The sequence below is a fragment of the Acomys minous genome (assembly GCF_964271855.1).
Source record: "Acomys minous genome assembly, chromosome: 17".
Lineage (NCBI taxonomy): Eukaryota > Metazoa > Chordata > Mammalia > Rodentia > Muridae > Acomys > Acomys minous.
Genome location: NC_140500.1, coordinates 22,819,689 through 22,833,993, shown reverse-complemented (window position 1 = coordinate 22,833,993; position 14,305 = coordinate 22,819,689). Strand labels below are relative to the sequence as shown.

Below are 14,305 nucleotides of genomic sequence, written 5' to 3'. Positions count from 1 at the left end.
GTATGTACCTTTATATGCCATCTCTCCAGTCCCCAGTTTCTGGTTTTGATACTGTAAACTGGTCACTGGTCCGAGGAAACATAAGGACTAAAGTATTTGGTGCCAGACAGCTGATTCAGAGGCCACTAGTGTAGTATCTTCAGAAAACGGATTGGAGGGGCATCCAAAGGCAGTGATTTCCCCAATACCCCCACCCCAATACTAGGGATCAGACCCAGGCACTCTGTGTGTTAGGTGGGTGCTCTACCACTGGTGCCACACCTCTAGTTCAGGGCTGGTGATTTTACAGCTGTGAGTGAGTCATTCAGAGTATGACCACTAGGGGGCAGTAGTACCCTCGCCCCAGGAATCCTTATGCCTTGTAAGAACAACTTATTTTTCTTTTTTAGTAAGTTAGATAAAGTTGCAGAGATCTCAGGCTGGCCTTGAGTTGGCTATGTAGGCAAGGATGACTTTGAACTTCTGGGGCTTCTCTTGCCTCTGGAGTGCTGGGATTGCAGGGGTGCTCAGTTACACCTGGCTTACATGCTAGGTGTGGAACCAGGGCTTGGTACAATCAGAGCGAGCACTGAGCTGCCAGCGGATCACCACATGCACCCTAGTGTTTTATTGTATTGTTTCCTTTGAATCTGGTACTTACTATATAGCATTATCTGTCCTGAACCTCACTAAGTAGAGCATCCTGGCCTTGACCTCAGGGAGATCCCCTGTCTCTGCCTCTTGAGTGCTGGGATTAAAACTAGTACTGTTATTTTGTTTTGTATTTAGAGACAGGGTTTCTCTGTGCAGCCTTAGCTGTCCTTGACTTGTTTTGTAGACCAGGCTGGCCTCGAGCTCACAGAGATCTGACTGCCTCTGCCTCCTAAAGTGCTGGGATTACAGGCATGCAACACCACACCCACTTGTTTTTTTTTTTTTTTCTTTCTTTCTTTCAATTATTTATTTTTATTTTATGTGCATTGGTGTTTTGTTGGCATGTATGTCCGGGTATGGGTATCAACTCTTGGAATTACAGACAGAGCTGCCATACGGATGCTAAGAATTGAACCCAGGTCCTCTGAAAGAGCATTTAGTGTTCTTAAACAGCTGAGCCATCTCTCCAGCCCTAAAGCTAGTGAATTTTTAAAAAAATTTGTTAATTTTTATTGTAAAATATTTCAAACAGATACCAAAATAGAATGGATAACTAACAAACCCCTGGCTTCCATCATTTAAGTCTATTTTGTCAAGCTGATTTTCCTTGCCACTGAGCTTGTTTTGAAGAGGAAATAGCTGAGTGAGTCACCAGGCATCATTCTCTTCTCTATAAATACGGTTTCAGCGTGCAGCGCTAAGGGATGAGGACTTCAGCTTCCTACCATGCCATTACCACGTCCAACACAACTAGTACATAGCACTTTCTCAACAGCAGTTGATATCTTGCCCATTTGCAAATTTCCATAGCTACTGAGAATGACGTAAAGTCCTTCCAGGGTGGCCTCCTGAGAGATGGTGTGGCTCTGCCCTCTGCAACGGTTCTATCTGTGTGGCTTTCTATTGCTGTGGTAAAGACCATGACAGGAAGAAGCCTCAGAGAGGGGAGGGAGGTCATGGGGGAATGCTGCTGCTCTTGGCCTTCTTTGAAGATTTATTTATTTATTCTTATGTATACAGTGCTCTGTCTGCATGTACACTTGCAGGCCAGAAGAGGGCACCAGATCACATTATAGATAGTTGTGAGCCACCATGTGGTTGTTGGGAATTGAACTCAGGACCTCTGGAAGAGCAGCCAGTGCTCTTAACCTCAGAGCCATCTCTCCAGTCGTGGCCTTATTTCTTATCATCGCTCAGCCTTCTTTCTTTCCTTTTCTTCTTGAGACGGGGTCTCGTTATGTAGCCCTGGCTGTCTTGGAAGTTGCTATGTAGATCAGGTGGCCTTGAACTCATGGAGTCTGCCTGTCTCCACTTCCTGAGTGTGCTGGGATTAAAGATGTGTGCCACCATACCCAACTTCAGCCTGCTTTCTTTTTTTGTTGTTTTCTGGTTTTTTGTTTTTGTTTTTGTTTTTCTGAGACAGGGTTTCTCTTATAGCACTGGCTGTCCAGGACTCTTTTTGAAGACCAGGCTGACCTTGAACTCATAGTGATTTGCCTGCCTCTGCCTCTCAAGTGCTGGGATTACAGGTGTGTGCCACCACACCTGGCTAGCCTGCTTTCTTAACCACCTGCCCAGGGTTGGCCCTGCCCACAGTGCTCTGGGTTCTCTCAACTGAGCACTTGAGGTTCCTTCTTTCCAGATGACCCTTGCTTGTGTTAAGCTGACAAAAAAACTAGCCACATACCACATACATGCATAAATTCATGCATATGAACATATTTTTGCATGTGGGTTTGCATGTTCAAGTGTGTGCACGTGTGTGTGTGTGTGTGTATGTGTGTGTCTTCCTGACTGTGTGTCTGTGTGAATGTGTAAATATGTAAGCCTATGGAGGCCTGAGTTCAATCACAAGTGTTTTCAGCTTTGCACCTCATGTGTTGAAGCAGGGTCACTTGAACTCAGGGCTCACGCATTAGGTAAGTCTAGCTAGTCACCTTGCTCTGGAGGCCCCTTGCCTCTGCCCCCTGAACACCGGGATTATAGTGGGCTGCACACCCACCCAGCATTTACATGGGTGTTGGGGATCCGAACACTGGTTTTATTTTATTTTATGTTTTTGGTTTTTCGAGACGGGGTTTCTCTGTGTAGCCTTGGCCATCCTGGACTCACTTTGTAGACCAGGCTGGCCTCGAACTCACAGCGATCCGCCTGCCTCTGCCTCCCGAGTGCTGGGATTAAAGGCGTGCGCCACCACGCCCGGCCTGGAACACTGGTTTTCACAATTGCACAGCAAGCACTTTATCCAACTGAGCCATCTTTCCAGCCCCAGCTCCTGTATTCTTTTTCTTAAATTTATTTTATGTATGTGAGTGCTCTGCCTGCATGTACACCTGCAGGCCAGAAGAGGGCATCAGATCACATTATAGATGGTTGTGAGCCACCATGTGGTTGCTGGGAATTGGAAGAGCAGCCAGTGCTCTTAACCACTGAGCCATCTCTCCAGCCCCCAGTTCATGTGTTCTTGAGTAGAAATTAGAAGCTGTGGTTGGGCTGAGAGTTCAAGTGAGCCGTTGTGAGGCCTTGCTGTCTGTTTGGTAGTCCATTGTAGGCAGCCTGGGTCAGAGGGAGTGATGAGGGACACAAGGGCCTCAGTCACATTAACTCTTCTCCCTGAGGTCTGTCATCCCAACTGAGAGAAAATGTAACCACTGGTTGAGCTCCTGGAAGAACCTGGTATGCTCTGTCAGGAGTGGTCCTCCCCCCTCTCCTTTCCTCTCTGCTCCCTCCTCCTCCTAGGCCTCTTGCGCCATCCTCCCTTCCTTTTCTAGGCTCTCCTTTCTCTGTTATTCTTAGCAAGGTCTCTGTAGACCAGGCTGGCCTCGAACTCACAGAGATCCACATGCTTCTGCCTCCTGGTGCTGGGTTTGGGCTTCAGACTCTTTTTTTTTTTTTTAAGAGACAGGACTACTCTGTGTAGCTTTGGCTGTCCTAGACTCACTTTGTAGACCAGGCTGGCTTCGAGCTCACAGAGATCTGCCTCCCTCTTCCTCTGCCTTCCAAATGCTGGGGTTAAAGGCATGCGCCATTGTGCCCGGCTGGCTTGAAACGCTTGATACTTTCACTTTAGCCTTACTGGCCTCTTCTTTTATAACCTAAGGGAGCCGTATCTAGAGTGTGTCCCAAGGTCCTTGCATTTACTTGAGAGATGACTACAACTCACATTGTTGACTGATTGGAGGTAGGGAACCTGGGGAAATTGCCAGAAACAAAGATATTAGGTTGTACGGGGTGAGGGCAGTATGGCTGATAGCCAGCTGCAGGCTGGTCCTACATTTTGACATTACAGTGTAATGTCAGCCGAAAAGTTCACACCTGAGAACTGTGTGATTAAGTTACAGAAGGTAAAATGTAGGAAAAGCACCTCGTAATGTTTTGAGAGACAGTGGTTGAGAGGAGATGCTTTTGTGTTGGCCATATTCATCGATGTCATAGCTGCACTCAGCCTGGGGGCTGCAGGTTGGGCACTCCTGCAACTTAGCTCTTCCTTGCCCAGTTGGCTTGAGAGATTAGTCTGTCCTTATGCTGCTTCCTGCCCGAGCTGCATTTCCTGGTAATGACTACAAGCAGGCAGAACAGTAGGGGACTGCAGAGACAGTCAGGGGGAACAAATCGTGCTCGTTCAACAGCGTTGTTTTAGTTATAATTTAATTTTAATAATTTTTATTTATTTTTATTTTTTAAAAGATTTATTTATTTATGTTGTATACCATGCTTTGTCTGCATGTACACCTGCAGGCCAGAAGAGGACATCAGATCATGCTATAGATGGCTATAAGCCACCATGTGGTTGCTGGGAATTGAACTCAGGACCTCTGAAAGAGCAATCAGTGCTCTTAACCTCTGAGCCATCTTTACAGCCCATAATTTAATTTTTAAATTTTTACCTGCTATGTACGTTCTTTTGAGACTGATTCCATCCCTACATTCAAATCCCCTAAAAGTAGCATGAAATGTCACCAATGAGGTTTAAAAAATTTTTATTACTATTTCCGTGGTCACCAGTGGGCCAGAGCCTTCCCCTAATCTAACTGCTTTTTCCTATCTGTTGTCTCCTACAAGGGACACAGGGTCCTTGAGGTCACAGAATGTGCCCTTTCTTATCTTGTCAACAATTCTGCCCGAGCTCTCTCATCCTGAGAGAAGATGTCCTTTAGTCAAACCATGTAGCCCAAATCACTAGCCTGCTTCCTCTTCTCCCTGCAGGCTTTTCCTCGCTCCTGGGAGACATGCCGCAATCTAACAACTACTACATGTATCAGCAGCAGCAGCAGCAGCAGCAGCAGCAGCAGCCGCCGCCACCACAGTCTCAGCCACCACCCCAGCAACCACAACCACAACAGCAGCAGGCACCCACTCAGGGCCCCTCAAATGTAGGGGGCGCCCCTCCACTGCACACCCCAAGTCCTGATGGCTGTACTCCACCAGGGGGAAAGCAAGCAGGAGCTGAAGGCTACGGCCCCCCCAGTGTGATGGCCATGCACCCTCCCCCACTGCAACATGGAGGCTACCACCCTCAGCAGCACCATACCCACCCCCACCCTGCCCAGCAGCCGCAGCAGCAGGCCCAGGGCCAGGCACCCATCAACAGCCCTGGCTTTGGTGAGTGAGGAGAGTACAGAGAAGGCTGGGAGGAGGAGGAATAGGAGGAGGGCGGGGAGGAAGGGGAGGGAACTGTTTCCTGACTGACCTGGAGGTACCATGGGTGAAAAAATTAATAGTTGGACTTTTAGGTTCGTTCAGTCTCTTGCTCTCTTACCTCATCCCAGCTGATGAAGTTGCTACATAAAGCCCAGTACTGTGGAGGATTGAGGTTGGGGATTTCATTGTTTCCCATTCGTACTCACAGATGAATTAGGATTGTTTTTCCTATTTGCCTGTGAACTGCTGGTGTTTAAAGGACAGGTCGCTTTGCCATTCCTGACTCTCCAGTGAGGGAGTGTGCACAGCTGTCTTGGCAATGCAGCCCTCAGGACGCTGTGAGAAGCTTGCCTGTGCTGACTGCTCTCAAGCACTCTGTCTCAGGATCTGCCTTTCTTTTCATAGCCTTTCCTTCAGACTGGTGCTCCAATATTGACTCCTTAAAGGAAAGCTTCAAAATGGTGAACCGGCTCAACTGGTCCAGCATCGAGCAGTCCCAGTTCTCAGGTCAGCGCTTTGAGGACCAAAGGGATGGGCTAGAAGCCACGGGGACGGCCAAGTGGGCTTGGGACTGGAACTTTCATTACTTCTGCGTGTTACACAGGACAGATAGATTACCAGTATTTTCAGACTTGACTCAAAAAAATTGTCATTATTCAAGTATTACAATGCTTTATGCTATTCATCTTTAGTTTTGGGGAAGAGGAAAGGCTCTTGGGAATTCAAAGGCTCTGGACCACTGTTTTGTAGTTTTGTTTGCTGGCAGAGAGATGATAGTGAACTCATTAAGTCACTCTGAACATTATTTTTTTTTTTCACCAATGAGATGTAAATTAAAAGAAGATTTTTTGCAGGGAACAAATGGAATGGAAAGTTGAAAGGTTGAACTATAAAAAGGTGTAGCTCATGGCCTCTGGATGGTCATTTTAGAATTCTCCTTAAGAAAAGAAGAAAGTTGTTTTAAATTTTGCAAGAAGCGTCTTAGCTAGGGAGAAGCTTGAGTAAGCTTGTTTCCAGTATAGAATAAGATTAATGTAGGCAGATTTAGAGAAAAAAATTAAAAAAAAAATACCTTTAATTCCAGAATTTAGAGGCAGTCTGAGGCGGGACTCAGGAGGCAGAGGCCAGCCTGGTCTACAAAGCCAGGGCTGTCCCAAAAAAAACCCTGTCTCAAAAAACAAAAAGCAAACAAACAAACAAAAAAAAACTAAAGCAAAACAAAATCTAATTAAATACTTGAATATTCAATGGTTCTTGGTGTCAGATCACCTTTCTATAAATACTTATAGAAGCAGAAAAAGAAAAAGGTATAAGTCATTATCGATAGTGCACAGTGTTGGTGCTACAAGATGTGAGGGAACTGTGTGTCAGGGATGGGTTGCGGGTGGGGTGGGGTTTTGGCAGCTCCTCAGGGTTGACGTGGCGGTCTCGTTTGTAGAACTGATGGAGAGTCTACGGCAGGCAGAGCAGAAGAACTGGACCCTCGACCAGCATCACATTGCCAACCTGTGTGACTCCCTCAACCACTTCCTCACCCAGACTGGTCACATGCCCCCACAAGGGGGCTCCCACCGACCACCTGCCCCTTCCCGCATCACTGACTCCTGTGCTCTCACCAGTGGCAAACCAGAGCCATCCATGAACCAAGGTACTACACAAAGGTGCCGGAGAAGTGGAGACTGTGAAATAAATGAAGGGTGAGGGGAAGGGAAATGAAAAATGAGGAATAAGTTTCATAGGCCGTGACCCAGGCTGAGTCCTGGGGCTAGTTTGTTTTGACTGAACACCTATTGAATCGATAACGTCCTGGGTGTGGTCCTAAAGAACTATAGAAGCAGCAGACCTGGTTCCTTGCATACCTTGGTTTAGGGGATCAAATAACTTTTTAAAAGGGGAGGGCATCTGTTGTTGTTTTAAAGATTTATTTACTTATTATGTATATAATGTTCTGCCTGCCTGTGTGCCTGCCCGCCAGAAGAGGGCACCAGATCTCATTATAGATGGCTGTGAGCCACCATGTGGTTGCTGGGAATTGAACTCAGGACCTCTGGAAGAGCAGCCAGTGCTCTGAACCTCTGAGCCATCTCTCTAGCCCCCAGGGAGGGAATTTGTTCAAGAAAGCTCTTATCCCAAATTGTCCCAGTAATAACCATCCCCTGAATCGCAGCGCGGTCTAGCCAGTGAAAACAGAGATTTGATGATCCTGTTTCTGGTAGTTCTCATATCTTTGGTAGTTCACGGTTCTAGGGTCCAGCCCTTCTCACCCTAAGAACTGAGGACTGGTGGCTTTTGCAGAATGCTTCCTGCATACAGGATCCGTAAAACAAGACAGGAAAAGAGAGAGACTGAGGGACAAGGGAACACATGTTCCCTTTTTCCTGCTTTGTTGAATAGAGTAGTCCCTAGTCATGTGACTCTTTTTTTATTTGTTTTTTGTTTTTTTGAGACAAGGTTTCTCTGTGTAGCCTTGGCTGTCCTGGACTCACTCTGTAGACCAGGCTGGCCTTGAACTCACATTGATCCGCCTGCCTCTGCCTCCTGAGTGCTGGGATTCCCAGCGTGTGCTACCACGCCCAGCTTTTTTTTTTTTAAATTTTATTTATCTTTATTTTATGTGCATTGGTGTTTTGCCTGTATGTCTGTGTGAAGGTGTCAGATCTTTGACTTACAGACAGATGTGAGCTGCCATATGGGTGCTGGGATTTGAACCTGGGTCCTCTGGAAGAGCAGTCGGTGTCCCCAACCGCTGAGTCAGCTCTCCAGCCCCCCTCCACTTGTTTTTGTTGTTGTTGTTGTTGTTTGAGACAGGGTTTCTCTGTGTAGCCCTGGCTGTCCTGGAGCTCACTCTGAAGACCAGGCTGGCCTCGAACTTACAGAGATCTGCCGACCTACTGAGTGCAGGAATTAAAGCCGTGCACGACCACCACCTGGCAGTCACGTGACTCTTGTTTTGCTTTGGCAGTGAACTCTTACGGGCACCCACAAGCCTCCCATCTCTATCCTGGCCCAGCACCAATGTACCCAATCCCCACCCAGGACTCAGCAGCATACAATCGCCCAGGTAAGAGCTGACACAAACATGCTCATCGCTCAGTGTTGCTCTCCTTTCCTCTCTCTGTCCTGTCTGTACCTGCTTCAATGGGCTAGGTGTCATGGTTCCCAAGGCTGAAGGATGAGGTGAGCATCAGGTGAGACTAAGGCACTTTTACTTAATTAAATTCGCCTTGCTCTGTGGTGCTGGGAGTGGAGCCAGGGCCTCACACATACTAGACGAGGGCTTTGCCTCTGAGCTACATCCCTAGCTTGGGGTCGGCTTTAACTTGATCTTGGGGGACTAGAGAGATGCTTCAGTGGCCACGAGCCCTAGCTGTTCCTCCAGAGGAGCTGGGTTCGATTCTCGGAACACAATGCCTTGCATGGCTTACAGTGTTCTATAACTGTAGTTCCAGGGGCTCCGACACCCGCTTCTGGCCTCTGCTGGCACTGTATGGATGTGATGCACAGATACCCATGCAGGCAAAATGCATATACACATACAATAATCTTTAAAAATTAAAAAAAAATCACCTTGTAACTGCAATACTGAAAAGACGTAAAATTATAAATGAAGTGGAAGACAGCTGTGAAGGGTATTTACGGTCAGCTTTGCAATCAAGATGGAGGACAGGCAAATGGAATGAGTGCTTTATGTAAGCATTCTGTACCCATGGCTGGTTTCCTGTCACCTGACCACTAGTATCAGGGATCTGAGGTCTAACCATCTTTTTTCTTTTTTTGCATGCCAGATCTTAGTATAGATGGTTGTGAGCCACCATGTGGTTGCTGGGACTTGAACTCAGGACCTCTGGAAGAGCAGCCAGTGCTCTTAACCTCTGAGCCATCTCTCCAGCCCCTCATTATTTATTTACTTTTTTGTATTTATTTCCTTGCAGTGTTGGGGTTGAACCTAGGGTCTCTTGTATGCTGGGCAGGTACTGTGCCACTGAGTTGCTTCCTCAGTGTGGGCTTGAACTGTCTGATGTGGGGAAGGCAGCGTACAGGGGAAGGCACTGTACATAGTACTGGTGCGCACAGGCCTCATGGTTAACATGCTTAGGCACTTCGCTGTTGCCATTTTTGTTTGTTTGTTTGTTTTTGTTTTTTCCAGACAGGGTTTCTCTGTGTAGCCTTGGCTGTCCTGGAGTCACTTTGTAGACCAGGCTGGCCTCGAACTCACAATGATTCCCCTGCCTCTGCTGGGATTAAAAACATGCGTTACCATGCCTGGCCACTGTTGCCACCTTATCTGAGCACAAGTAGTTTCAGCTTTTAGGTGAAGGTGATGGCTGTTTCTTTGTCCATGCACTACAAATATGACTTTTTGTGCTACTGTTTCCTGTATCATCTTCTTAAACTATTTTTTTTAAGGATTCATTTATTTATTCTATATACAGTGTTTCACTTGCGTGTACACCTTCATACCTGAAGAGGGCACCAGATCTCAGTACAGATGCTTGTGAACCACCATGTGGTTGCTGGAAATTGAACTCAGGACCTTTGGAAAAGCAGCCAGTGCTCCTAACCTCTAAGCCATCTCTCCAGCCCTTTTAAAGCTATTTTATCATTGTTAGATAGTCTTCATAGACATGGTGTTTTTCTATAAATAATTATTTACTTCATTTTATTTGCATTGGTGTTTTGTCTATATGTATATCTGTGTGAGGGTGTCGGATCCAGGAGTTACAGACAGTTGTGAGCTGCCATGTGGGTGCTGGGAATTGAACCCCAGTCCTCTGGAAGGGCAGTCAGTGCTCTTAACTGCTGAGCCATCTCTCCAGCCCCATACATTACAGGGCTTAATCGTAGGATAAAGTGATATCCCTGTGTGCTCTAGCGTGTTGCCCGAGACGTCACTGAATTAGTAGCCTGCAGTAGGAAGAACTGTGGGCTGTAGCCCCAGTGTCGTCAGAGAGGCATCATCTGGGCACAGATGCAGAGACCCACAGCCAAACCCTAGGTGGGTCCAGGGGAGCCCTGTGGAAGATGGCGAGCAAGCGTTGTTGGAGCCAGAGGGAATGAGAGCGTTACAGGAACACAGCAGTCCACTGAGTCAACTGAGCAGGGCTCACAGGGCCTTGAAGGGACCCTGTCCGTGGGGCTGGCCTAGGTTCTCTGCAAATTCCTTGTGGTTGTGTTAGGGACTCCCAACAGTGGGGGTGGGGGTGTCTCTGACTCTTTTGCCTGCATTTGGGACCCTTTTCCTCCTACTGGGTTGCCACATCCAGAGTATGTGCCCAGTCTTTTTTTCTTTAAATATGTATGTGTGTATGTATGTATGTATGTATGTGTGTGTGTGTGTATGTATGTATGTATGTATGTATGTATTTATATGGTATTTTTGCCTGCATGTGTGCCTGCACACCAGAACTCATTATAGATAGTTCTGAGCCACCATGTTGTTGCTGGGAATTGAACTCAGGACCTTTGGAAGAACAGTCAGTGCTCTAACCGTCTGAGCCATCTCTCCAGACCTTGTGCCCAAAAATGATGAAAATGCCTGGGAGGCCTGCTGGGTTTTTTTGGTTTTTTTGTTTTTAAATAAAGAAAATAGAGGAGGGGTTGATCTCCAGGAGAGGGGAGTTGAGGGAAGGGATTGGGAAGAGTGGTGGGGGGAGGGGGAACTGCAGTCAGGATGTAGTGTATGAGAGAAGAATTGTTAAAAACCCTCACATACTGGTGGTGCATGCCTTTAATCCCAGCACTCTGAGAGGCAGAGGCAGGCAGATCTCTGTGAGTTCGAGGCCAGCCTGGTCTACAAAGTGAGTCCAGGACAGCCAAGGATGCACAGAGTAACCCTATCTCGGAAAAAAACCAAACCAAACCAAACCAAACCAAACCAAACCAAACCAAAACCCTTTAACGTGGAAAAACAAAGTGAGCTGTAGGCTACCTGGGCCTTGGTGATGCCGTTGGGGCAGAGGAGCACCTACTCCCTGTCTGGACCTGCTTCTCAGCCAACCTTTCTTATGGTCTGTCTTTCTTCCTGACAGCGCACCACATGGTTCCTCGGCCACCTGTCCCCCCTGGTGCCAATGAGGAGATTCCCGATGACTTCGACTGGGACTTGATCACTTAATGAATCAGCGTGGACATCAGCCCACGGCCTGGCGGTGAATCTGGCCACGGGGGAAGGACAGTCCCCGCCCATCCTCCCCCAACCTGTATATAGATATATAGCTTCTTCCTGTTGTCTCTGCCAGAGAAGCCACTGCAGGATGCTGCCGAGGACGACCCCCTTCCTTTCCTTGTTCTTCTGTTTCCCTTCTAGTTCTTTTTATTATTATTCTAATTATATTATTATTATTATTATTGGTTACATACTGCCCAGTCTACTGCCCTCTCGCCATGGACTCTGCCCTCCCTTTGTCCATTTCAGATCTTCAGGCTGCACCATGAGGCCGTGACAGCTGTAGAGAAAGGCTTTCCATACTAGTTGACCTTTCTCTCCGAGAAGTACAGTGCTGACCCCACCTTTCAGCTCCAGACTGTTCTGTTTTTGTCTGTTTCGGGCTGGCCTGGAGAGGCCTCAGTAAGTAGAGGGGGTCTAAGTCACTGCTTGGCAGCCGTGATGCTGCAGTTTTACTCAGTGGTGCTAATTGTGTCCTCTGAGCTCTTTCTTTATTGAGCCAAGCTTCCCTTTTCTGGCCGTGCTCACTCCTCGTGGAGGGTTGCCTTGGACGGCTGGGTTGAGGAGAGTGCCGTGGGGGCGTGGCGGGGGTGCAGATCAGCACGAGGCTGGGTGCGCTCTGCCACCACTGCTACTCAGAGCATTGCCGCCTTCTTCCTTCCTAGCTTGTACGGTAGGGCGTGAGGACCACTGTTCATCATGGGTTCAGCTTCTTGGAAGCAATTTCAATTTAAAGCATTTGGCTTTGAGAAAGTAACTCTTCCTGAGAGTTAACTGTGGCTAGCGCTGCATATCCAAGTTATCTTCCATCATCTTTTCTCCTTCAGCAAATACGATTTTGTCTTCCTATAGCTGTTTGTCCCAATCATCCACCTGTCTTGCTTTCTCGGAACTCCCTTTGTTGGGACTCTCAAAAGACAAAAGAAAGCCGTTCTCACTCCTGGTGTCTTCCTGTCCTAGATGTGGTGTGGAAACCTTTCTCCACCTGTCACCGCAGACTCATACCTGTAGTACAGAAGGTGCGAGAAGGCAGGGACTGCCGTGGCCCTGCGGAAAGAGGGGGGCATTTGTTTAACTGCACAGGGAGATGCTTCTCTTGACATCCCTACCAGTGACAGGCAGTGAAAAGTGTAAGAAGGAAATGAATACTGTGGTGAGGGGCTTCCTCGAGGGCACCGGGCACTTCCGGGCACAGGGATGAGCAATCTCCATGAACAGGAAGTGGCCACGATTTATTGCCGTGGAGTTCTTAGTGAGTATGTCTGTTGAATTTGACTTAAGAGAGGGAAGACCAGCCCTACTTCCATTTTATTTTCATTAAGTTTTCTGAAATGGACAAAATGTATAGCGTAGATTAAAATTTTTGTTCACATTCTTTTACTTACCCATGATTTCCAAGATACTGGGCTTCCTGTTCTCACTCCCCTCCCCCCCAGCCCCTTCCGTTTCTCTAGAAGGGGGTTTACGTATGAGACTGTCGAAGTCTAGTGAAGCTAAGTAAAGGGCAAGATAGGGCAGTTCACTAAAGAGCACTTTATTTCTTTGAAGCCTTTGTAAGGAAAAATTTAAAAAAAAAGGTAAATATTAAAAAAAAAAAAAAGCACTCTCCACTACAGTTGCATTTGTACTGGAGAGCGTGTGGCAGGCCTGAGTTTGATGCAATATTTCCCGCTGGGGAAAGGAGAGTTTCCCTAGAGGGTGGTACACACCTTTGCCCGGTGCCCATGTAGACATCACGTCCTTATCCCTTCCAGTCAGGTGTAGCCTACACCGCTTCCCTTCGGTTTCCTCAAGATCTTACAGAGTACCACTCCTCTTTTCTGAACACCTTTCCAGTCAGATCTGCGCAGCGTTAGGGAGCACAGGCCAAGTCACGTTCCTGAACACCCCTGGCTCCTCCCTGTCTGGAGAACCAGTCTCCCTGGTGGGCAGCGGGAGACTGGAGAGTGGCCTTAGGGCCCCTGAGGTTCCAGATCTCCTCCAGGCTTAGGCTTGCAGAGTGGCCCAGGAAAACCTGATTCCCTCCGGGCCTCAGTTTCCCATCCCCTCTGTGAAGTGGAATAGAAACCCACTTTATCGTGTTGGTCCGGTGTTGCTGGACACGGAGTATAGTTGTCGTTGTTGTTGTGTTGGGTGATGTGTGCAAAGCTGTAGGCGCCCCTGCCTAGCAGAGGAAATAAGGGACAACGCAGAGGACAAGGACAAGAGGAGCGGTCACTTGGTATTGGTCCACCTATCCTAGGCTGCCCTTCCTCAACCCCCCATGTTTCTGGTTTGGCGAGTTCTTTATACCACCCATAATGCTTTGCATTGGTGCAGGCTGGGAAGGGGGTGTATGGGCTCACAACTTGTTTTCATTTTGTTTTGTTTTTTGGGTTTTTTTTTTTTTGCATGCTTTCTTAATAAAAAAAAAAAGAAAGAAAAGAACATTTCTAGTTTTTGTTTTTGTTTTTGTTCTTAATCTTATTTGTACTTTTCTCTACCTTCTTTTAGTCAGGGTGGGAGAAGAGGAATGGGAAAGCATTTGGCTCCTGTCAGCACCGTGTCAACCTCTCGCCCATCCCCACCACTGGGTTTTCTTAGCTTGTAAGGGTGATAGAGGAAAAAAAAAAATTCTACATGTATTTAACATTTTGTCTTTAAAATGCTATTAGATCTTGTTGAAGGTTGGTGGGTAGAGCAGGTGCACCTTGTTTGCATGTTACTGTAGAGAGTGGACACAAAGTCCCACCCCTAACCAAGAAGCTATTTACAATTGGTACCCACTGAAAAGGGAAAAAAAAAATCACTTTTCCCTAATGGAGTATCACTAGGTGTATCAAGCACACTCCAGGGCAGGCACTATGCCCAGGAGTAGTTGCCAAA

General features: G+C 47.3%; 1 protein-coding gene across 2 annotated transcripts in view; it reads left to right on the top strand.

The window, feature by feature from the left end:
* The window catches only part of FOXJ2 (forkhead box J2), a 29,323-nt gene extending 15,460 nt beyond the window's left edge, over positions 1-13,863 (top strand). For both annotated transcript variants that reach the window (XM_084765340.1, XM_084765341.1), the window contains exons 7-11: positions 4,840-5,235; positions 5,680-5,781; positions 6,713-6,922; positions 8,237-8,335; positions 11,304-13,863. In XM_084765340.1, the coding sequence (XP_084621466.1) occupies positions 4,840-5,235; positions 5,680-5,781; positions 6,713-6,922; positions 8,237-8,335; positions 11,304-11,389 (893 nt within the window). In that variant the 3' untranslated portion in view covers positions 11,390-13,863. The remainder of the gene's footprint in view (positions 1-4,839; positions 5,236-5,679; positions 5,782-6,712; positions 6,923-8,236; positions 8,336-11,303) is intronic.
* The last annotated feature ends 442 nt before the right edge of the window (positions 13,864-14,305 follow it).